Source organism: Hemitrygon akajei, chromosome 3 (genome assembly GCF_048418815.1).
Source record: "Hemitrygon akajei chromosome 3, sHemAka1.3, whole genome shotgun sequence".
Classification (NCBI taxonomy): Eukaryota; Metazoa; Chordata; class Chondrichthyes; order Myliobatiformes; family Dasyatidae; genus Hemitrygon; species Hemitrygon akajei.
In genome coordinates this window covers 205,898,038-205,924,798 of record NC_133126.1, presented here as the reverse complement: position 1 = coordinate 205,924,798, position 26,761 = coordinate 205,898,038, and the positions used below count along the sequence as shown (strand labels likewise).

At 47.7% G+C, this 26,761-nt stretch overlaps 1 protein-coding gene across 1 annotated transcript; it reads left to right on the top strand.

The window, feature by feature from the left end:
• Positions 1 to 514: 514 nt before the first annotated feature.
• On the top strand, positions 515 to 25,696 carry LOC140724677 (tumor protein p63-regulated gene 1-like protein). Its single transcript, XM_073039102.1, has 4 exons — positions 515 to 589; positions 1,050 to 1,145; positions 2,153 to 2,479; positions 24,991 to 25,696. The coding sequence occupies exons 1-4, from the start codon at positions 515 to 517 to the stop codon at positions 25,183 to 25,185; spliced, it is 693 nt and encodes a 230-aa protein (XP_072895203.1). The 3' UTR covers positions 25,186 to 25,696.
• Positions 25,697 to 26,761: the final 1,065 nt, after the last annotated feature.

Below are 26,761 nucleotides of genomic sequence, written 5' to 3'. Positions count from 1 at the left end.
TGTGATAGAGGCAAGTACTTCAGAGGCTTTTAAGAGACGTTTGGATTGACACATGGATGTAAAGAAGATGGAGGGATATGGACATGGTGTAGGTTGGAGAGATTAGTGTTTGGGTGTTTTTGATTTGCTTTTAAGCTGGTTCAGCACAACATTGTGGGCCGAATGGCCTGTTCTTGTGTTCTATATCTAACTTACCTGTGTCTCCCGTAGTTTTAGAAACCTCGACCGTCTCTCCTCAGCTTCCGACCTTCCAGAGAAAACACTTGGTTTTGTATCATCGTGTGTACACTTCAATCTGAGTGAACCTCTTCTGCACCCCCTCCAAAGCCTCCATACCCTTCCTGTAAGGGTGTGACAGAAGTGCACTAGCTACTCCATATGTGACCTGCTGCATGCCTCTGATGTTCAATGCCCCGGTCACTAAGGCAAGCGTTACATGAGCTCCATTCGGTCTGCAAAAAGCAAGATGTCCCATGCCTAGCCATCCAAATTCCTATCCCACTCCTTTTCCAAAATGTCAATCCAGAGCCTCCTCTTCTGCCATGATGAGACCGCTGTCAGGGTGGAGAAGGAATACCTCATGTTCCGTGTAGATATGAACATCAATTTCTCCAATTTCTAATAATTTTTCCCCTCTGCTTCCCTCTTCATCATTTCCCCACTCTGGCCTCTTAAGATTCTCCTCACCTGCCTATCACCTTCCTCTGGTGTCCCCTCCTACCCTCTCTCCCATGGTCCATTCTCCTACCCTATCAGATTGCTTCTTCTTCAGCACTATGCCTTTTCCACCTATCACCTCCCAGCTTCTTATATCATACCCTCTCCTCCACCTATCACCTTCTAGTATGTCCTTCTCTCTCTCTCTCTCTCTCCCTCTCCCTCTCTCTCTCCACCTTCTTATTCTGGCACCTTCCCCCTTCCTTTCCAGTTCTGAAGAAGAGTCTCGGACTGAAGTGTCGAAAGTTTATTAATTTCCATTGATGCTGCCTGACCTGCTGAGTTCCTCCAGCATTTTCTGTGTGCTTTTTTTCTGCCTATTATACTTCCAGCCAGCTGTGGATTTGGGCCAGAAAAGGCCTCTGCTTATCAACACTGATGAGGGTCTTGTCATTTACTGTCTGCTGTTTGCCAATCTCACCGCTGAGGTACAACACTGGCCTGATTAAACTCCATCTGCCATTTCTCTCCCCTTAGCTGCTCTGATCTAAAACCTGCCGTACTGTTTGGCAGTGGCAGCCATAAGACTTAGGAGCAGAATTAGGCCATTTGGCCCATCGAGTCTGCTCTGCCATTCCATCATGGCTGACTTATTATTCCTCTCAACCCCATTCTCCTGCCTTCTCCACATAACATTTGATGCCCTGACTAATCAAGAACCTATCAAACAGTGACTTGGCTTCCACAGCTGTCTGTGGCAATGAATTCCACAGATTCACTACACTCTGGTTAAAGAAATTCCTCCTTGTCTCTGTTCTAACTGGACGTCCCTCTGCTCTGAGGCTGCCCTTTGGCCCTAGACTCTCCCACTATAGGACACATCCTCTCCATAACCACTATTTCTTGGCCTTTCAATATCTGATAGGTTTCAGTGAGATCCACCCTCATTCTTCTGATTTCTCAAGCTCAGGCTCAGAGCCTCTTACATTAACCCTTTCATTACGGGGATCTTGAACTTCATCTGAACCCTCTCCAATGTCAACACATCCTTTCTTAGTTATTGAGCCCAAAACTTCTCACAATACTCCCAGTGCAGTCTGACCAGTACCTTCTAAAGCCTCAGCATTACATCCTTGCTTTTACATTCTAGTCCTCTCAAAGTGAATGCTAACATTGCATTTGTCTTCCTCTCCAGACTCAACCTGCAAAATAATCTTTAGGGAAAACTGTACGAGGACTCCCAAGTCCCTTTGCACCTCTGATATTTGAATTTTCTCCCTGTTTACAAGAGGCAGTAGCCCATGCCTTTATTTCTTCTACTAAAGTTCATGACTACACTTCCCAACACTATATACCATCTGCCACTTCTTTGCCCATTCTCCTAATCTACCCAAGCCCTTCTGCAGCCTCCCTAGTTCCTCAACACCACCTGCCCCTCCACCTATCTTCATAATATATGCAAATTTGACCAAAAAGCCATCAATTCTGCAAAAAGGACTGGTCCCAACCACGTCCCTGCAGAACGGCAGGTGACCAGAAATCGCTCCCTTTATACCCATTCTCTGCTTTTATTCTCAGAAGCAATGCCAAGCTGGCTGTGAAGCAAGGTCCCATCACTCTGCTCTCTGGAACTGTATCACACAGGTCTGCGCTCTTCTCTCCTGACAGGAAGGAGGGCCATGGTCTGCGGGTTCACTGGGACAAACTACGAGAGGCTCATTTCTTATCCCGCTGGAATCCCTGGAGCAATGAGATTCCGTACACAACCTTCACTGAACACCCGGTTAAAGGAGCCAATGATATGTTCACCAAGATCTGTGAGGTACGAGTGGGCTCACAGGGAGGGAAGGGTCTCTGAGGTGCGAGTGGGCTCACAGGGAGGGAAGGGTCTCTGAGGTACGAGTGGGCTCACAGGGAGGGAAGGGTCTCTGAGGTACGAGTGGGCTCACAGGGAGGGAAGGGTCTCTGAGGTACGAGTGGGCTCACAGGGAGGGAAGGGTCTCTGAGGTACGAGTGGGCTCACAGGGAGGGAAGGGTCCGTGAGGTACGAGTGGGCTCACGGGGAGGGAAGGGTCTCTGAGGTGCGAGTGGGCTCACAGGGAGGGAAGGGTCTCTGAGGTGCGAGTGGGCTCACAGGGAGGGAAGGGTCTCTGAGGTACGAGTGGGCTCACAGGGAGGGAAGGGTCTCTGAGGTGCGAGTGGGCTCACAGGGAGGGAAGGGTCCATGAGGTACGAGTGGGCTCACAGGGAGGGAAGGGTCTCTGAGGTACGAGTGGGCTCACAGAGAGGGAAGGGTCTCTGAGGTACGAGTGGGCTCACAGAGAGGGAAGGGTCCGTGAGGTACGAGTGGCTCATAGGGAGGGAAGGGTCTCTGAGGTACGAGTGGGCTCACAGGGAGGGAAGGGTCTCTGAGGTACGAGTGGGCTCACAGAGAGGGAAGGGTCTCTGAGGTACGAGTGGGCTCACAGAGAGGGAAGGGTCCCTGAGGTACGAGTGGGCTCACGGGGAGGGAAGGGTCTCTGAGGTACGAGTGGGCTCACGGGGAGGGAAGGGTCTCTGAGGTGCGAGTGGGCTCACGGGGAGGGAAGGGTCTCTGAGGTACGAGTGGGCTCACAGAGAGGGAAGGGTCTCTGAGGTACGAGTGGGCTCACAGAGAGGGAAGGGTCTCTGAGGTACGAGTGTCTCACAGGGAGGGAAGGGTCCGTGAGGTACGAGTGGGCTCACAGGGAGGGAAGGGTCCGTGAGGTACGAGTGGGCTCACAGGGAGGGAAGGGTCTCTGAGGTACGAGTGGGCTCACAGGGAGGGAAGGGTCCGTGAGGTACGAGTGGGCTCACAGGGAGGGAAGGGTCTCTGAGATACGAGTGGGCTCACAGGGAGGGAAGGGTCCGTGAGGTACGAGTAGCTCACAGGGAGGGAAGGGTCTCTGAGGTACGAGTGGGCTCACAGGGAGGGAAGGGTCCGTGAGGTACGAGTGGCTCACAGGGAGGGAAGGGTCTCTGAGGTAGGAGTGGACTCACGGGGGTGGGGGGGGGAGGGTCTGAGACAGATCAATAGCTCAGGGTCTTTAAATGTCAGATGCAACCTCTTGAATCACCAGCCCTTGAAAATGTCGTTAATGGTGGGTAAGGATGAATGTGCAAGGGAAGATACGAATAAGCTGGAGATATTGTAATGAGAGACACAAAGATGACAGAGGAACTGAATGCGTTTTTTGCATCAGTCTTCACAGTGGAAGACATCTGCCATATACCAGATATTCAAGAGTGTCAGGGAAGTGAAGTACACACAGTAAAAATTACGACTGAGAAGGTGTTGAGAAAGCTTAATGGTCTGAGGGTGGCTAAATCTCCTGGACCTGATGGAATGCATCCTCAGTTTCTAAAGGAAGGAGCTGGAGAAATTGCAGAGGCATTAACGATGATCTTTCAAAAATCAATAGATTCTGACATTGTACCAGATGACTGGAAAATTGCAAATCTTACTCTGCTATTTAAGAAGGGTAGGAGGCAGCAGAAAAACCATAAGATTATAAGGTCATAAGACCATAAGATATAGGAGCAGAAGTAGGCCATTCAGTCCATCAAGTCTGCTCCACCATTCAATCATGGGCTGATCCAATTCTTCCAGTCATCCCCACTCCCCTGCCTTCTCCCCATACCCTTTGATGCCCTGGAAATCAAGAACCTATCTATCTCTCAACAAATTCCACGGATTTACCACCTTCTGACTAAAGTAATTTCTCCGCATCTCAATTTTAAAACGACATCCTTCAATCCTAAAGTTGTGCCCTTACATTCTTATATAGGAAGGAAACGGACCTGTTAACCTGACATCAATTGTAGGAATCAATTGTTAGGGATGAGATTACAGAGTACCTGGAGGCACATGACAAGATAGGCCAAAGCCAGCATGGTTTCCTGAAAGGAAAATCCTGCCTGACTAACCCACTGCAATTCTTTGAGGAAATTACAAGCAGGGTAGACAAAGGAAATGCAGTAGATGTGGTGTACTTGGATTTTCAGAAGGCCTTTGACAAGGTGCCACACATGAGGCTGCTTAGCAAGATAAGAGCCCATGGAATTACAGGGAAGTTACTAGCATGAGTGGAGCATCACCTGGTTGGCAGAAAACAGAGAGTGGGAATAAAGGGATCCTATTCTGGCTGGCTGCCGGTTACCAGTGGAGTTCCACAGGGGTCGGTGTTGGGACCGCTTCTTTTTATGATGTATGGAATGATTTGGAATTTGGGATTAATGGATTTGTGGCTAAGTTTGCCAATGATACAAAGATATGTGGAGGATCAGGTGTAATGTTGAGGAAACAGAGAGCCTGCGGAGAGATTTAAACAGTTTAGGGGAAAGGGCAAAGATGTGGCAAATGAAATACAATGTTGGAAAGTGTATGGTCGTGCACTTTGATGGAAGAAATAAATGGGCAGACTATTATTTATATAGTTATTTATATATATTATTTATATACTATTATTTATATGGGGAGAGAATTCAAAATGCAGAGATGCAAAGGGACTTGTGCAGGATACCCTAAAGGTTAGCCTCCAGGTTGAGTCAGTTGTGAAGAAGGCGAATGCAATGTTGACATTCATTTCTAGAGGTATAGAATATAAGAACAGGGATTTGATGTTGATGCTCTATAAGGCACTCATGAGACCACACTTGGAGTATTGTGTGAGTTTTGGGCTCCTTATTTTAGAAAGGATATACTGACATTGGAGAGGGTTCAGAGAAAATTCACGAGAATGATTCCAGGAATGAGAGGGTTACCATATGAGGAATGTCTGGCAGCTCTTGGGCTGTATTCCCTGGAGTTCAGGAGAATGGGGGGGGGGTCACATAGAAACATTCCAAATGTTAAAAGGCCTGAACAGATTAGATAATGGCAAAGTTATTTCCCATAGTAGGGGAATTTAGGACAAGAGGGCACGACTTCAGGATTGAAGGACATCCTTTTAGAACTGAGATGCAGAGAAATTACTTTAGTCAAACGGTGGAAAATCTGTGGAATTTGTTGCCACAAGCGGCTGTGGAGGCCAAGTCATTGGGTGTATTTAAGACAGAGGTAGATAGGTTTTTGATTAACCAGGGCATCAAAGAGTATGGGGTGAAGGCCGGGGAGTGGGAATGACTGGAAGAATCGGATCAGCCCATGACTCGATGGGCTGAATGGCCTAGTCCTGTTCCTATATCTTATGGTCATATGGACAAGGAGAAATTTACAAGGACGCTGTCAGGACCAGAGGTTCTGCGTTATTGGGAAAGGTTGAATAGGGGAGAATCGATGGAGGTATAGAAAATGACGAGGGTATCGATAGGGTAAATGTAATCAGGCTTTTTCCACTGAGGTTGGATGAGATTGGAACTGGAGGTCAGTGGTTCTGGAAGAAAGGTGTAGTGTTTCACTTGGGGGGAGAGAGCTTGACATGTGCTGCCAGTAGGAATGGCAGGTGCAGGTTCAATGTCGGAGTTGAAGTGAAATTTGGATAGGTACGTGGATGGGTGTGGTCCAGATGAGATGCCAGTTGATGGGACCAGGCAGATTAATGGACTAGTTGGGCCAAAGGCTCTGATTCTCTACTGTAGTGTTCTCTGACTGTGACTCTATTTAGGATCTAAAGATTAGCTTCATTTGTCACATGTACATTGAAACATTGAGTTAAAGGTGCCAGTTTGTGCAACTCGGTCGAAGGGTTTTGCTGGGGTTGGCCTACAGGTATCACACACTCCTGGTGTCATCAGAGCAAGCCGACAACCTACTAACCCTAACCCATGTGGGTGATAACTGGAGCACCGTGGTCACAAGGAGAACGAACAAACTCCTTACAGACACCAGCGGTAATATACGCTGGCATTGGACAGGGTCCAGAGGAGCATCACGAGAATGATTCCAGAAATCAAAGGCTTAACATACGAGGAGTGTGTGATGACTCTGGGCCTGTACTCACTGAAGGAGGGCCTCAGTAGAATGGACATGGAGAGGATGTTTCCCATAGTGGGGGAAATTCTGGATCAGAGGGCAGAGCCTCAGAATAAAGGGATGTCTGTTTAGACGAGGAGGAAGTTCTTTAGCCAGAGGTGAATCTGTGGAATTCATTGCCACAGGCAGCTGTGGAGGCCAAGTCGGGCTATATTTAAAGTGGAGATTGTTAGATTCTTGATTGGTTAGGGCATCAAAAGTTGCAAAGTAAATGGAATAAGCAAGCAGTATACAGATTATAGCTGAGAGCTTAATGTCCAAGGATACATATTGTATTGAAAGGACAAGCAGGAAGCAGGTGGTGTGGCTTTGTTGGTAGAAAATGAAATTAAATCATTAGAAAGGTGTTGAATCATTGTGGGTAGAGTTAAGGAACTGTAAGTGTAAAAGGACCTTGATAGGAGAAATATAGAGACCCCAAACAGTAGTAAGGATTTAGTCTACAAGTTACAAAGGGAGATAGAAAATGTATGCTAAAAGAGCAATGTTACAATAGTCATTTGGGATTTCAATATGCAAGTAGATTGGGAAAGTCAGGTTGGTGCTAGATTCCAAGAGGGGGAATTTCTAGAATGCCTATGAGATGCAGCTTGTGGTTGAGCCCACTAGAGGATCAGCTATTCTGGATTGGCTGTTGTGCAATGAACCAGAGTTAAAGGTAAAGGAACCCTTTGGGGAAGTGATCATCACATGTTCAAATTCACCCTGAAATTTGAGAAGGAGAAGCTAAAGTGAGATGTATCAGTATTACAGTGGAGTAAAGGGAATTACACAGGTATGAGAGAGGAGTTGGCCAGAACTGATTGGAAAAGAACACTGGCAGGGATGATGGCAGGACGGCAATGGCTGGAATTTCTGAAAGCAATTCGGAAGGCACGGGATATGTACATCCCAAAGGCAATATGACACAACTATGGCTAACAAGGGAAGTCAAAGACAATATAAAAGTGAAAAAGAGGGCATATAACAGAGCACAAATTAGTGGGAAGTTAAAGGATTGGGAAGATTTTAAATACCAGTAGTAGGCAACTAATAAAGCCATTAAGAAGGTAAACCTGGAATATACAAGTAAGCTAGCTAATAATTTCAAATAGGATACCAAAAGTTTCTTTGGATACACAAAGTGTAAAAGAGAGACGAGAGTGGACGTCAGACTACTGGAAAATGATGCGGGAGAGGTGGTAATGGGGGACAAGGAAATGGCGATCAAGTTGAATAAGTATTTTGCATCAGTCTTCACTGTGGAGGACGCTCGCAGTACGGTGGAAGTTCCAGGAGTCAGAGAGCATGAAGTGTGTGAAGCTACCATAACTAGAGAGAAGGTCCTTGGGAAACTGAAAGGTCTGAAGATAGATAAATCACCTGGACCAGATGGTGTCCACCCCAGGGCTCTGAAAGAGGTGGCTGAAGAGATCGTGGGGGCATCATTAGTGATCTTTCTAGAATCACTATATTCTCCCGAAAAACTAGAAAATTGCTAATGTCACTCCACTCTTCAAGAAGGAGAGAGGCAGAAGAAAGTAATTTATAAGCCACTTAGTCTGACCTCAGTGACTGGGAAGGTGCTGGAGTCGATTATTAAGGATGGGGTCTCAGGGTACTTGGTGGCAGATGATAAAATACACCTGACAAGGTAAAATCTTGCCTGACAAACCTGTTGGAATTCTTTGTAGAAATATCAAGCAGAATAGACAAAGGATTGATGTAGTGTACTTGGATTTTCAGAAGGGCTTTGACACAATGACAGACATGATGCTGCTTAACTAGCTATGAGCTCATGGCTTAGCAGGAAAGATCCCAGTATGGATAAAGCAATGGCTGATTGACAGGAGGCAAAGAGTGGGAATAAAGGGAGCCTTTTCTGGTTGGCTGCTGGTGACTAGTGGTGTTCCACAGGGGTCAGTGTTGGGATCAATTCTTTTTTACATTATGTCAATACATACGTCAATGATTTGGATGATGGAATTGTTGTAAAGTTTGCAGACGATATGAAGATAGGTGGAGGGGCAGGACGTACAGAGGATCTGAAGGACTTAGACAGATTAGAAGAATGGGCAAAAATGTGACAGATGGAGTGCAGTGTCAGGAAGTGTATGGTCATGCACTTTGGTAGAGAAATAAAAGCATTAACTAATTTCTAAATGGAAACAAAATACAAAAAAAATGAGGCTCCAAGGGACTTGGGAGTCCTTGTGCAGGACTCCCTGAAGGTTAATTTGTAGGGTGAGCCTGTGGTCTGCGATGTTTCCATTCATTTTGAAAGGACTAGAATATAAAAGTGAGGGTGTAATGTTGAGACGTTATAAACATAGAAACATAGAAAATAGGTGCAGGAGTAGGCCATTCGGCCCTTCGAGCCTGCACCGCCATTCAGTATGATCATGGCTGATCATCCAACTCAGAACCTTGTACCTGCTTTCTCTCCATACCCCCTGATCCCTTTAGCCACAAGGGCCATATCTAACTTCCTCTTAACTATAGCCAATGAACCGGCCTCAACTGTTTCCTGTGGCAGAGAATTCCACAGATTCACCACTCTCTGAGTGAAGAAGTTTTTCCTCATCTCAGTCCTAAAAGGCTTCCCCTTTATCCTTAAACTGTGACCCCTCATTCTGGACTTCCCCAACATCAGAAACAATCTTCCTGCATCTAGCCTGTCCAATCCTTTTAGAATTTTATACGTTTCAATAAGATCCCCCCTCAATCTTCTAAATTCCAGTGAGTAGAAGGCTAGTCGATCCAGTCTTTCTTCATATGAAAGTCCTGCCATCCCAGGAATCAATCTGGTGAACCTTCTTTGTACTCCCTCTATGGCAAGAATGTCTTTCCTCAGATTAGGGGACCAAAACTGCACACAATATTCTAGGTGCAGTCTCACCAAGGCCTTGTACAACTGCAGTAGAACCTCCCTGCTCCTGTACTCAAATCCTTTTGCTATGAATGCCAACATACCATTTGCCTTTTTCACTGCCTGCTGTACCTGCATGCCCACCTTCAATGACTGGTGTACAATGACACCCAGGTCTCGTTGCATCTCCCCTTTTCCTAATCGGCCACCGTTCAGATAATAATCTGTTTTCCTGTTCTTGCAACCAAAGTGGATAACCTCACATTTATCCACATTAAATTGCATCTGCCATGAATTTGCCCACTCACCTAACCTATCCAAGTCACCCTGCATCCTCTTAGCATCCTCCTCACAGCTAACACCGCCGCCCAGCTTCGTGTCATCCGCAAACTTGGAGATGCTGCATTTAATTCCCTTGTCTAAAATCATTAATATAAATTGTAAACAACTGGGGTCCAGGCACTGAGCCTTGCGGTACCCCACTAGTCACTGCCTGCCATTCTGAAAAGGTCCCATTTACTCCCACTCTTTGCTTCCTGTCTGCCAACCAATTCTCTATCCACATCAATACCATACCCCCAATACCGTGTGCTTTAAGTTTGCACACTAATCTCCTGTGGGACCTTGTCAAAAGCCTTTTGAAAATCTAAATATACCACATCCACTGGCTCTCCCCTATCCACTCTACTAGTTACATCTTCAAAAAATTCTATAAGATTCGTCAGACATGATTTTCCTTTCACAAATCCATGCTGACTTTGTCCGATGATTTCACCTCTTTCCAAATGTGCTGTTATCATATCTTTGATAACCGACTCTAGCATTTTCCCCACCACCGATGTCAGACTAACCGGTCTATAATTCCCCGGTATCTCTCTCCCTCCTTTTTTAAAAAGTGGGGTTACATTAGCCACCCTCCAATCCTCAGGAACTAATCCAGAATCTAAGGAGTTTTGAAAAATTATCACTAATGCATCCACTATTTCTTGGGCTACTTCCTTAAGCACTCTGGGATGCAGACCATCTGGCCCTGGGGATTTATCTGCCTTTAATCCCTTCAATTTACCTAACACCACTTCCCTACTAACATGTATTTCCCTCAGTTCCTCCATCTCACTAGACCATCGGTCCCTTACTATTTCCAGAAGATTATTTATGTCCTCCTTAGTGAAGACAGAACCAAAGTAGTTATTGAATTGGTCTGCCATGTCTTTGTTCCCTATGATCAATTCACCTGTTTCTGACTGTAAAGGACCTACATTTGTCTTGACCAATCTTTTTCTTTTCACGTATCTGTAAAAGCTTTTACAGTCAGTTTTTATGTTCCCTGCCACTAGTACTAGTGAGGCCTGACTTGGAGTATTGTAAGGAGTTTTCAGCCCCTTAGTGCTGCAACTGGAATGGGTTCAAAGAAAGTTTATGAAAATGATTCCAACGTTAAACTTTTGATAGCTCTGGGTCTGTATTCACTGGAGTTTAGAAGAATGAAGGGAGATCTCATTGAAGCCTACCGAATGGTGAAAGGCCTTGACAGAGTAGATGTGGAGACGATGTTTCCTGTGGTGGGGGAGCCAAGACCAGATGACGCAGCCTTAGATTAAGCAGCATCCTTTTAGAATGGAGATGAGGAGGAATTTCTTTGTCAGAGAGTGGTGAATCTGTGGAATTCTTTGCCACAGGCAGCTGTGGAGGTCTTTATGTATATAAGGCAGAGGTTGATACACTCTTGATTGATCAGGGCATGAGGGGATACGGGGGGGGCAGAGGGAGAGGCAGGTTTGGGGCTGACGTATAATGAATCAGCCACAATGAAATGGTGGAGCAGACTCGATAAGCCAAATGGCTTAATTCTGCACTGTTTTATAGTCTTCTCGTCCTGAACAGAGAGGCTGGATGTTCAGGTCTCTATTAATTGGAGCTTAGAAAAATGAGAGTAACTTTATTCAAACAGATGAGATGTCAAGTGTGCTGGATGAAGGGTAGATGGTGTGACACAAGAGAATGGAGAGGCCCAATTGGCTAGAGTAACAACACTACAATATCCACAAAATGAGTTTGATTCCCATCGCTGTGTGAGGAGTTTGTACGTTCACCCCATGACCATCAGGGTTTCCTCCAGCTGCCTGCCGACCTCACACATCCTGAAGCATTCCAGGACACAGTTCATAAGTAGTCGGCATGCTACGTTAGTGTTGTAAGCCTGTAGGCACGTGGGCAGCCAGCAGACTCCTCATCAACTTGACTCAGGACAACACATCTCACATGACAAATAAAGCTATCATGTTATAAAGGACAAATAAAGGCATAAACTGTGCACCTGTCACCCAGACACAGTCACCGAGAGTGTCACAATCATAAACTGTACACCTGTCACCCAAACACAGTCACCGAGAGTGTCACAATCATAAACTGTACACCTGACACCCAGACACAGTCACCGAGAGTGTCACAGGCATAAACTGTGCACCTGTCACCCAGACACAGTCACCGAGAGTGTCACAATCATAAACTGTACACCTGTGTCACCCAGACACAGTCACCGAGAGTGTCACAGGTATAAACTGTACACCTGACACCCAAACACAGTCACCGAGAGTGTCACAGGTATAAACTGTACACCTGTCACCCAAACACAGTCACCGAGAGTGTCACAGGCATAAACTGTACACCTGACACCCAGACACAGTCACCGAGAGTGTCACAGGTATAAACTGTACACCTGTCACCCAAACACAGTCACCGAGAGTGTCACAGGCATAAACTGTACACCTGACACCCAGACACAGTCACCGAGAGTGTCACAGGTATAAACTGTACACCTGTCACCCAAACACAGTCACCGAGAGTGTCACAGGCATAAACTGTACACCTGTCACCCAAACACAGTCACCGAGAGTGTCACAGGCATAAACTGTACACCTGACACCCAGACACAGTCACCGAGAGTGTCACAGGTATAAACTGTACACCTGTCACCCAGACACAGTCACCGAGAGTGTCACAGGCATAAACTGTACACCTGACACCCAGACACAGTCACCGAGAGTGTCACAGGTATAAACTGTACACCTGTCACCCAGACACAGTCACCGAGAGTGTCACAGGTATAAACTGTACACCTGTGTCACCCAGACACAGTCACCGAGAGTGTCACAGGTATAAACTGTACACCTGTCACCCAGACACAGTCACCGAGAGTGTCACAGGTATAAACTGTACACCTGTCACCCAGACACAGTCACCGAGAGTGTCACAGGTATAAACTGTACACCTGACACCCAGACACAGTCACCGAGAGTGTCACAGGTATAAACTGTACACCTGTCACCCAGACACAGTCACCGAGAGTGTCACAGGCATAAACTGTACACATGACACCCAGACACAGTCACCGAGAGTGTCACAGGTATAAACTGTACACCTGACACCCAGACACAGTCACCGAGAGTGTCACAGGTATAAACTGTACACCTGTCACCCAGACACAGTCACCGAGAGTGTCACAGGCATAAACTGTACACCTGTCACCCAGACACAGTCACCGAGAGTGTCACAGGCATAAACTGTACACCTGTCACTCAGACACAGTCACCGAGAGTGTCACAGGCTTAAACTGTACACCTGTCACCCAGACACAGTCACCGAGAGTGTCACAGGTATAAACTGTACACCTGTCACCCAGACACAGTCACCGAGAGTGTCACAGGTATAAACTGTACACCTGTCACCCAGACACAGTCACCGAGTGTGTCACAGGTATAAACTGTACACCTGACACCCAGACACAGTCACCGAGAGTGTCACAGGTATAAACTGTACACCTGTCACCCAGACACAGTCACCGAGAGTGTCACAGGTATAAACTGTACACCTGACACCCAGACACAGTCACCGAGAGTGTCACAGGCATAAACTGTACACCTGTCACCCAGACACAGTCACCGAGAGTGTCACAGGTATAAACTGTACACCTGTCACCCAGTCACAGTCACCGAGAGTGTCACAGGTATAAACTGTACACCTGACACCCAGACACAGTCACCGAGAGTGTCACAGGTATAAACTGTACACCTGTCACCCAGACACAGTCACCGAGAGTGTCACAGGTATAAACTGTACACCTGACACCCAGACACAGTCACCGAGAGTGTCACAGGTATAAACTGTACACCTGACACCCAGACACAGTCACCGAGAGTGTCACAGGCATAAACTGTACACCTGTCACCCAGACACAGTCACCGAGAGTGTCACAGGCATAAACTGTACACCTGACACCCAAACACAGTCACCGAGAGTGTCACAGGTATAAACTGTACACCTGTCACCCAAACACAGTCACCGAGAGTGTCACAGGCATAAACTGTACACCTGTCACCCAGACACAGTCACCGAGAGTGTCACAGGTATAAACTGTACACCTGACACCCAGACACAGTCACCGAGAGTGTCACAGGTATAAACTGTACACCTGACACCCAGACACAGTCACCGAGAGTGTCACAGGCATAAACTGTACACCTGTCACTCAGACACAGTCACCGAGAGTGTCACAGGCATAAACTGTACACCTGTCACTCAGACACAGTCACCGAGAGTGTCACAGGCTTAAACTGTACACCTGTCACCCAGACACAGTCACCGAGAGTGTCACAGGCATAAACTGTACACCTGACACCCAGACACAGTCACCGAGAGTGTCACAGGCATAAACTGTACACCTGACACCCAGACACAGTCACCGAGAGTGTCACAGGTATAAACTGTACACCTGTCACCCAGACACAGTCACCGAGAGTGTCACAGGTATAAACTGTACACCTGTCACCCAGACACAGTCACCGAGAGTGTCACAGGCATAAACTGTACACCTGTCACTCAGACACAGTCACCGAGAGTGTCACAGGCATAAACTGTACACCTGACACCCAGACACAGTCACCGAGAGTGTCACAGGCATAAACTGTACACCTGACACCCAGACACAGTCACCGAGAGTGTCACAGGCTTAAACTGTACACCTGTCACCCAGACACAGTCACCGAGAGTGTCACAGGCATAAACTGTACACCTGTCACTCAGACACAGTCACCGAGAGTGTCACAGGCATAAACTGTACACCTGTCACTCAGACACAGTCACCGAGAGTGTCACAGGCTTAAACTGTACACCTGTCACCCAGACACAGTCACCGAGAGTGTCACAGGCATAAACTGTACACCTGACACCCAGACACAGTCACCGAGAGTGTCACAGGCATAGACTGTACACCTGACACCCAGACACAGTCACCGAGAGTGTCACAGGTATAAACTGTACACCTGTCACCCAGACACAGTCACCGAGAGTGTCACAGGTATAAACTGTACACCTGTCACCCAGACACAGTCACCGAGAGTGTCACAGGCATAAACTGTACACCTGTCACTCAGACACAGTCACCGAGAGTGTCACAGGCATAAACTGTACACCTGACACCCAGACACAGTCACCGAGAGTGTCACAGGCATAAACTGTACACCTGACACCCAGACACAGTCACCGAGAGTGTCACAGGCTTAAACTGTACACCTGTCACCCAGACACAGTCACCGAGAGTGTCACAGGCATAAACTGTACACCTGTCACCCAGACACAGTCACCGAGAGTGTCACAGGCATAAACTGTACACCTGTCACCCAGACACAGTCACCGAGAGTGTCACAGGCATAAACTGTACACCTGACACCCAGACACAGTCACCGAGAGTGTCACAGGCATAAACTGTACACCTGACACCCAGACACAGTCACCGAGAGTGTCACAGGCTTAAACTGTACACCTGTCACCCAGACACAGTCACCGAGAGTGTCACAGGTATAAACTGTACACCTGACACCCAGACACAGTCACTGAGAGTGTCACAGGTATAAACTGTACACCTGTCACCCAGACACAGTCACCGAGAGTGTCACAGGTATAAACTGTACACCTGTCACCCAGACACAGTCACTGAGAGTGTCACAGGCATAAACTGTACACCTGTCACTCAGACACAGTCACCGAGAGTGTCACAGGCATAAACTGTACACCTGACACCCAGACACAGTCACCGAGAGTGTCACAGGCATAAACTGTACACCTGACACCCAGACACAGTCACCGAGAGTGTCACAGGCTTAAACTGTACACCTGTCACCCAGACACAGTCACCGAGAGTGTCACAGGCATAAACTGTACACCTGTCACCCAGACACAGTCACCGAGAGTGTCACAGGCATAAACTGTACACCTGTCACCCAGACACAGTCACCGAGAGTGTCACAGGCATAAACTGTACACCTGTCACCCAGACACAGTCACCGAGAGTGTCACAGGCATAAACTGTACACCTGACACCCAGACACAGTCACCGAGAGTGTCACAGGCATAAACTGTACACCTGACACCCAGACACAGTCACCGAGAGTGTCACAGGCTTAAACTGTACACCTGTCACCCAGACACAGTCACCGAGAGTGTCACAGGTATAAACTGTACAGCTGACACCCAGACACAGTCACCGAGAGTGTCACAGGTATAAACTGTACACCTGACACCCAGACACAGTCACCGAGAGTGTCACAGGTATAAACTGTACACCTGTCACCCAGACACAGTCACCGAGAGTGTCACAGGTATAAACTGTACACCTGACACCCAGACACAGTCACCGAGAGTGTCACAGGTATAAACTGTACACCTGTCACCCAGACACAGTCACCGAGAGTGTCACAGGTATAAACTGTACACCTGACACCCAAACACAGTCACCGAGAGTGTCACAGGTATAAACTGTACACCTGACACCCAGACACAGTCACCGAGAGTGTCACAGGCTTAAACTGTACACCTGTCACCCAGACACAGTCACCGAGAGTGTCACAGGCATAAACTGTACACCTGTCACTCAGACACAGTCACCGAGAGTGTCACAGGCATAAACTGTACACCTGTCACTCAGACACAGTCACCGAGAGTGTCACAGGTATAAACTGTACACCTGACACCCAGACACAGTCACCGAGAGTGTCACAGGTATAAACTGTACACCTGTGTCACCCAGACACAGTCACCGAGAGTGTCACAGGCATAAACTGTACACCTGACAGCCAGACACAGTCACCGAGAGTGTCACAGGCATAAACTGTACACCTGACACCCAGACACAGTCACCGAGAGTGTCACAGGTATAAACTGTACACCTGACACCCAAACACAGTCACCGAGAGTGTCACAGGTATAAACTGTACACCTGACACCCAGACACAGTCACCGAGAGTGTCACAGGTATAAACTGTACACCTGACACCCAGACACAGTCACCGAGAGTGTCACAGGCATAAACTGTACACCTGTCACCCAAACACAGTCACCGAGAGTGTCACAGGTATAAACTGTACACCTGTGTCACCCAGACACAGTCACCGAGAGTGTCACAGGCATAAACTGTACACCTGTGTCACCCAGACACAGTCACCGAGAGTGTCACAGGTATAAACTGTACACCTGTCACCCAGACACAGTCACCGAGAGTGTCACAGGCATAAACTGTACACCTGTCACCCAGACACAGTCACCGAGAGTGTCACAGGTATAAACTGTACACCTGACACCCAGACACAGTCACCGAGAGTGTCACAGGCATAAACTGTACACCTGACACCCAGACACAGTCACCGAGAGTGTCACAGGTATAAACTGTACACCTGACACCCAGACACAGTCACCGAGAGTGTCACAGGTATAAACTGTACACCTGTCACCCAGACACAGTCACCGAGAGTGTCACAGGTATAAACTGTACACCTGACACCCAGACACAGTCACCGAGAGTGTCACAGGCATAAACTGTACACCTGACACCCAGACACAGTCACCGAGAGTGTCACAGGTATAAACTGTACACCTGACACCCAGACACAGTCACCGAGAGTGTCACAGGTATAAACTGTACACCTGTCACCCAGACACAGTCACCGAGAGTGTCACAGGTATAAACTGTACACCTGTCACCCAGACACAGTCACCGAGAGTGTCACAGGTATAAACTGTACACCTGACACCCAGACACAGTCACCGAGAGTGTCACAGGTATAAACTGTACACCTGTGTCACCCAGACACAGTCACCGAGAGTGTCACAGGTATAAACTGTACACCTGTCACCCAGACACAGTCACCGAGAGTGTCACAGGTATAAACTGTACACCTGACACCCAGACACAGTCACCGAGAGTGTCACAGGCATAAACTGTACACCTGACACCCAGACACAGTCACCGAGAGTGTCACAGGCATAAACTGTACACCTGACACCCAGACACAGTCACCGAGAGTGTCACAGGCTTAAACTGTACACCTGTCACCCAGACACAGTCACCGAGAGTGTCACAGGTATAAACTGTACACCTGTGTCACCCAGACACAGTCACCGAGAGTGTCACAGGCATAAACTGTACACCTGTCACCCAGACACAGTCACCGAGAGTGTCACAGGTATAAACTGTACACCTGTCACCCAGACACAGTCACCGAGAGTGTCACAGGTATAAACTGTACACCTGACACCCAGACACAGTCACCGAGAGTGTCACAGGTATAAACTGTACACCTGACACCCAGACACAGTCACCGAGAGTGTCACAGGCATAAACTGTACACCTGTGTCACCCAGACACAGTCACCGAGAGTGTCACAGGCATAAACTGTACACCTGTCACTCAGACACAGTCACCGAGAGTGTCACAGGTATAAACTGTACACCTGACACCCAGACACAGTCACCGAGAGTGTCACAGGCATAAACTGTACACCTGTGTCACCCAGACACAGTCACCGAGAGTGTCACAGGTATAAACTGTACACCTGACACCCAGACACAGTCACCGAGAGTGTCACAGGCATAAACTGTATACCTGTCACCCAAACACAGTCACCGAGAGTGTCACAGGCATAAACTGTACACCTGTCACTCAGACACAGTCACCGAGAGTGTCACAGGCATAAACTGTATACCTGTCACCCAAACACAGTCACCGAGAGTGTCACAGGCATAAACTGTACACCTGTCACCCAGACACAGTCACCGAGAGTGTCACAGGCATAAACTGTACACCTGTCACCCAGACACAGTCACCGAGAGTGTCACAGGCATAAACTGTACACCTGTCACCCAGACACAGTCACCGAGAGTGTCACAGGCATAAACTGTACACCTGACACCCAGACACAGTCACCGAGAGTGTCACAGGCATAAACTGTACACCTGACACCCAGACACAGTCACCGAGAGTGTCACAGGCTTAAACTGTACACCTGTCACCCAGACACAGTCACCGAGAGTGTCACAGGTATAAACTGTACACCTGACACCCAAACACAGTCACCGAGAGTGTCACAGGTATAAACTGTACACCTGACACCCAGACACAGTCACCGAGAGTGTCACAGGTATAAACTGTACACCTGTCACCCAGACACAGTCACCGAGAGTGTCACAGGTATAAACTGTACACCTGACACCCAGACACAGTCACCGAGAGTGTCACAGGTATAAACTGTACACCTGTCACCCAGACACAGTCACCGAGAGTGTCACAGGTATAAACTGTACACCTGACACCCAAACACAGTCACCGAGAGTGTCACAGGTATAAACTGTACACCTGACACCCAGACACAGTCACCGAGAGTGTCACAGGCTTAAACTGTACACCTGTCACCCAGACACAGTCACCGAGAGTGTCACAGGCATAAACTGTACACCTGTCACTCAGACACAGTCACCGAGAGTGTCACAGGCATAAACTGTACACCTGTCACTCAGACACAGTCACCGAGAGTGTCACAGGTATAAACTGTACACCTGACACCCAGACACAGTCACCGAGAGTGTCACAGGTATAAACTGTACACCTGTGTCACCCAGACACAGTCACCGAGAGTGTCACAGGCATAAACTGTACACCTGACAGCCAGACACAGTCACCGAGAGTGTCACAGGCATAAACTGTACACCTGACACCCAGACACAGTCACCGAGAGTGTCACAGGTATAAACTGTACACCTGACACCCAAACACAGTCACCGAGAGTGTCACAGGTATAAACTGTACACCTGACACCCAGACACAGTCACCGAGAGTGTCACAGGTATAAACTGTACACCTGACACCCAGACACAGTCACCGAGAGTGTCACAGGCATAAACTGTACACCTGTCACCCAAACACAGTCACCGAGAGTGTCACAGGTATAAACTGTACACCTGTGTCACCCAGACACAGTCACCGAGAGTGTCACAGGCATAAACTGTACACCTGTGTCACCCAGACACAGTCACCGAGAGTGTCACAGGTATAAACTGTACACCTGTCACCCAGACACAGTCACCGAGAGTGTCACAGGCATAAACAGTACACCTGTCACCCAGACACAGTCACCGAGAGTGTCACAGGTATAAACTGTACACCTGACACCCAGACACAGTCACCGAGAGTGTCACAGGCATAAACTGTACACCTGACACCCAGACACAGTCACCGAGAGTGTCACAGGTATAAACTGTACACCTGACACCCAGACACAGTCACCGAGAGTGTCACAGGTATAAACTGTACACCTGTCACCCAGACACAGTCACCGAGAGTGTCACAGGTATAAACTGTACACCTGACACCCAGACACAGTCACCGAGAGTGTCACAGGCATAAACTGTACACCTGACACCCAGACACAGTCACCGAGAGTGTCACAGGTATAAACTGTACACCTGACACCCAGACACAGTCACCGAGAGTGTCACAGGTATAAACTGTACACCTGTCACCCAGACACAGTCACCGAGAGTGTCACAGGTATAAACTGTACACCTGTCACCCAGACACAGTCACCGAGAGTGTCACAGGTATAAACTGTACACCTGACACCCAGACACAGTCACCGAGAGTGTCACAGGTATAAACTGTACACCTGTGTCACCCAGACACAGTCACCGAGAGTGTCACAGGTATAAACTGTACACCTGTCACCCAGACACAGTCACCGAGAGTGTCACAGGTATAAACTGTACACCTGACACCCAGACACAGTCACCGAGAGTGTCACAGGCATAAACTGTACACCTGACACCCAGACACAGTCACCGAGAGTGTCACAGGCATAAACTGTACACCTGACACCCAGACACAGTCACCGAGAGTGTCACAGGCTTAAACTGTACACCTGTCACCCAGACACAGTCACCGAGAGTGTCACAGGTATAAACTGTACACCTGTGTCACCCAGACACAGTCACCGAGAGTGTCACAGGCATAAACTGTACACCTGTCACCCAGACACAGTCACCGAGAGTGTCACAGGTATAAACTGTACACCTGTCACCCAGACACAGTCACCGAGAGTGTCACAGGTATAAACTGTACACCTGACACCCAGACACAGTCACCGAGAGTGTCACAGGTATAAACTGTACACCTGACACCCAGACACAGTCACCGAGAGTGTCACAGGCATAAACTGTACACCTGTGTCACCCAGACACAGTCACCGAGAGTGTCACAGGCATAAACTGTACACCTGTCACTCAGACACAGTCACCGAGAGTGTCACAGGTATAAACTGTACACCTGACACCCAGACACAGTCACCGAGAGTGTCACAGGCATAAACTGTACACCTGTGTCACCCAGACACAGTCACCGAGAGTGTCACAGGTATAAACTGTACACCTGACACCCAGACACAGTCACCGAGAGTGTCACAGGCATAAACTGTATACCTGTCACCCAAACACAGTCACCGAGAGTGTCACAGGCATAAACTGTACACCTGTCACTCAGACACAGTCACCGAGAGTGTCACAGGCATAAACTGTATACCTGTCACCCAAACACAGTCACCGAGAGTGTCACAGGCATAAACTGTACACCTGTCACTCAGACACAGTCACCGAGAGTGTCACAGGTATAAACTGTACACCTGTGTCACCCAGACACAGTCACCGAGAGTGTCACAGGCATAAACTGTACACCTGTCACCCAAACACAGTCACCGAGAGTGTCACAGGCATAAACTGTACACCTGTCACTCAGACACAGTCACCGAGAGTGTCACAGGTATAAACTGTACACCTGTGTCACCCAGACACAGTCACCGAGAGTGTCACAGGCATAAACTGTACACCTGTCACCCAAACACAGTCACCGAGAGTGTCACAGGCATAAACTGTACACCTGACACCCAAACACAGTCACCGAGAGTGTCACAGGTATAAACTGTACACCTGTCACCCAAACACAGTCACCGAGAGTGTCACAGGTATAAACTGTACACCTGTCACTCAGACACAGTCACCGAGAGTGTCACAGGCATAAACTGTACACCTGACACCCAGACACAGTCACCGAGAGTGTCACAGGTATAAACTGTACACCTGACACCCAGACACAGTCACCGAGAGTGTCACAGGTATAAACTGTACACCTGTCACCCAGACACAGTCACCGAGAGTGTCACAGGTATAAACTGTACACCTGTCACTCAGACACAGTCACCGAGAGTGTCACAGGTATAAACTGTACACCTGTGACTCCTGAGGATGGTGTCACAGAGACTGACACGTCTGAGAACATGCTCAGCCATGTTTCTCTTGCACAGAGGGTGAGATCTGAGTGTCTGCTGCCTCAGAATCAGGTTTAATATCACTGATTGTCATGAAATTTACTATTTTCTAACAGCAAGACATTCCAATACACAATAATAAAGTTAAAGTAAGAAATAAATATTAAATAAAATAATTAAATAATGTGAAAAGAGAGCAAAAAATAGTGAGTTTGTGTTCATGGGTTCATTGTCCGTTCAGAAATCTGATGACAGTGGGGAAGAAGCTGTTCCTGAAACGCTGGCCTCCTGTCCCAACTCTCTGATGGTAGCAGTGGGAAGAGGGCATGTCCTGGGTGATGGGGTTACTTAATGACAGATGCCACCCTTTTTGAGGTATCGCCTTCTGAAGATGTCCTCAGGCTCGTGGCACTGATGGAGCTGGCTGAGTTTCCAACTTTCTGTGGGTTTTCCTGATGCTGTTCAGGGACTGCTGCCCCACAGAGTGTTAACACACTCAACTAACAGTGATGCAACCGACTCAGAACAAACCCTTTCCAAGAATAGCTCAGCGTTTAGTTACACCCAGTTCCCACAGTTTAAGCCTGCACTCTGAACTCCACCTTAGGCAAGTGAGCTTTAATGAAATTATCACCCACAATCACTGTTTAATGTCTTTATTGGCATACAGTCACTGAACTTGATTTAGTTCTCACAGTATTTAAATGAACTGGCTCACTTTTCTACCGGTTTGGCAATGCCCAGAGCTCCATGTGTTTTTAGCAAAATCACCTGTAAATTGCTAAATCTCAGCAGCTAATCCAATGATAATTAAAGACAATTACAGCTCAATCTATGTGCAGTCACCAGGGAGACTGGTTATTGAAAAGTTCAATAATCAGCTTCTTAAAACTCTAGTTGGGCTGTATCTGCATACAGTTCTGGTTGCCCCATACAGGAAGGATGCCCGTCAGACCTGGTCCATTCAGCTGATCGAGTCTGCTCCACCATTCCATCATGGCTCTTTTATTATCCCCATTCTCCTCATCTTGTACATCTCCATCACCACCTCTCATTGTTCTTCACTCTAGCTCACTCAGCCTATCCTCATAAGACGTGCTCTGTAATTCAGGCAGCATCCTGGAAAATCTCTTCTACACCCTCTCTGAAGCTTCACATTGCTTCGTATAATGAGGTGACCAGAACTGAACACAATATTCCAGAGTTTTAGAGAGCTGCAAAATTGTCTCATGGCTCCTGAGTTCAATTCTCTGAGTAATGAGGCCTACACACCCTACTTCTTTACCACCCTAGGCTTCGGAGAGGATGCAGAAGAGGTTTACTAGGGTGTTGCCTGAATTGTTGGCTGTTTATTCATTTCCATAGATGCTGCCTGGCCTGCTGAATTCCTGCAGCATTTTGCTTGGATTTCCTGCATCTGCAGAATCTCTTGTGTCAATGAGCCTTGGGCTGCAGGATGATGGGGTGAGGGTGGTGCTCCATTATGACCTGTACAGAGAGTGATTAGTTTGACCACAGTTGGGAGCATTGTGTTCAGTTCTGGTTGCCTCATTATAGGAAGGATGAGGACGTTTTAGAGAGGGTGCAGAGATTTACCAGGATGCTGCCTGGATTAGAGAGGGTGCAGAGATTTACCAGGATACCGCCTGGATTAGAGAGGGTGCAGAGATTTACCAGGACACTGCCTGGATTAGAGAGCATGTCTTATGAGGAGAGGTTGAGTGAGCTCAAGCTTCTCTCTCCGGAGTGAAGGAGGATGAGAAGTGATTTGCTAGAGGTGTACAAGAAGCAGAGATCGAGTGGTCAGCCAAGGACTTTTTTTCAGGGCAGAAATGGCCCCAATATAATGGGGCATAATGTTAAGGTGATTGGAGAAAAGTAGAGGGAATGTGGTTTGTTTTAAGTTTTGTGTAAGTGTTACACTCTGCCAGGGATGGTGGTAGATGTAGATACATTAGGGACATTTACAAGACTCTTAGGCACATAGATGATAGGAAATCAGAGAGGTATGTGGGAGGGAAGAGTAGTTTAAAAGGTTGGTGCAACACCATGGGCCTAAAGGCCTGGACTCTGCTGTGTGCGGTGAAGGAGATGTTGCTCTCACATGTTCTGATTCGGTGGTCTGCGCCATGACAGTGTCGTGGTGAGTACAACACTATTATGACTCGGGGCGTTGGAGTTTAAATTTGAATGCCAGCTGTAAGGAGGCCTCCCAGGGAATGCCACCATTTCCTCTGGTGCTCAAGTTTCCTCCAGCAGTCCAAAGATGACCCTGTTAGTAGGTAAATTTGTCTTTGTAAGTTGCCCTGTGACTAGTCCAGGTTAAACTGGGTGTTGCTGGGTAGCGGGACTCAAAGAGCGGGAGAGCCTATCAGGCCATGAGACACAGGAGCAGAATGAGGCTATTTGGCCCATCGAGTCTACTCTGGCATTTCATCATGGCTGATCCAATTTTCCTGTCAGCCCCAATCTCCTGCTTTCTCCCCGTATCCTTTCATGCCCTGACCAATCAAGTCTATCGACTTCTGCCTTAAATATACATAAAGACAGCAGCCTGTGGCAACGAGTTCCTCAGATTCACCACTCTCTGACGAAAGAAATTCGTCATCATCTCCATTTTAAAAGGACACCCCTCTGTTCTGAGGCGGTGTCCTCTGGTCTTAGACTCTCCACCATAGGAAACATCCTCTCCACAACCACTCTATCAATGTCTTTCACTGTTCGATAGATTTCAGGGAGTTCCAGTGAATATTCTATGCTAAATCTCTAAATAAAATAAATATCTAAGCTGTGTGCGTTGTGTTGCTGGTGCACTGGCTCCCACTCTGAACATCTCATTTTTTCCTCCACAGCTCGAGAACTTCAAGGAGCAGCTGGCGCAAGCGGTTCAACGGGCCTACGAAGTGGACCCAGTCCCCGGCCGAGCCAACGGTGCCGTGGTACTGGACCGCCCGATCCCCATCGAGACATACGTCGGGGTCGTTTCCCTCATCAGCAACCAGAACAAGCTGGGATACTCGCTGGCACGTGGCTCAGTGGGGTTCTAGTGTTGCTGGATCATGTGTGAATATCCCCACCCATGCACAAAGCCCGTCAATCTGTCAATACACACTGTCCGCACTCTGCACCGTGTGAATGACATTCCCCACCCACTCAGCCCATGCACAATACACACTGTCCGCACTCTGCACTGTGTCAGAACAAGACCAGGAGCCACTCGGCCCATTGAGTCTGCTCTGTATTCCATCACGTCTGATTTACTATCCCTCTCAACCCCATTCTCCTGCCTTCTCCCCATAACCTTTGACACACTAATCCAGAGCCTATCAAACTCCACTTTAAATATACTCAAAGACTTGCCTCCACAGCCATCTGTAGCAATGATTTCAAAGTTCAAAGTATATTTATTATCAAAATATCTGTACATTATACAAGCTTGAGATTTGTCTCCTTACACACAGCCACAAAGCAAAGAAACCCAAATGAACCCATTGAGAAAACACTGTCAAACATCCTATGTGCAGAAAAACAATAAAAGTAAGCAAGTAACACTTGGAACTGAAGTTCGTGAAAGTACTTCCAGAGCCAGTCGCGGGCCACGGCCTCAACTCAGTGCAGAGACAAGTAAACGTCGCGATGTGTGAGCTGAACACCAGCCCATTCCTCGCCTCCAGCCCCGATCCACCTCGCCCAGTGCTGGCTTATTCCTGGCTCTCAGACGCCAGCAGTACCCCTTCAGTACGCCCTTGGGACTGGGCTCCACCGGCTCGATTTCTAATCTGGCCCTATGCTTAAACTGGCCACATAGTGGTTCATTTCACTCGCGGGCCGGTCCCCTCAGCGTCAACTCTGCCACTTAGAGAGTCTCTGAGTCTGCTCCAGCAGTGACTCCTTTCCTACTATTGGGCCTAGGCCCTGACACCTCAATTTGGCAAAACACACCACTCTGGGGGGGACATCACGTGATGACGTAGGATCGAGACGCAGGGACCCAGCTCTCCCGTAAAAAGTTAATAAATTAATGTTTAAATGAAGAAAAGTTAGTCAATACTTTCTAAAAGTTACTTATAAACGACTCCGGACTGTGTCAAGCTATGCCTCAAGGAAGGAAGATGAAGAAAACTAATACCGGGAAGACTACGCAAGTTGGAACAAGAACAAGGCCCACGTCTACCGAGGAACCGCGGGCTCAGGTACATTATATCACCGGCGATACGGAACAGGAGACTGTGGCAACATTGGCCACTTCCAAAGGAAAAAACCATCGTGAACTGCGCAAACGCGAAGGATGGAGCATGCGCAAACGGGAGCAACAAGAACTACAAAGCCCAGCTACCACTGCAACTGAAAGTGATAGCGAATCGGAGGGAGAGTCAAATCTCTCGGAAGGATCAGATGAAGAGGGAGTTAAAAGTCCTTCTAGAAATATAGAAAAGACTTTGAGGCAAATAATGCGTAAATTAGACACATTAAAAGTAATTAAAAATAATCAATGCTTGATAAAATGACAAAGAGACAGGAAAAAATGGAAAAAAGAATTACGGACTTGGAAACTACAACGGAAGACATGGTTGAAAGAATGGACAAAATGGAAAAGGAAAATACTGCTTGGACATCAGAAAG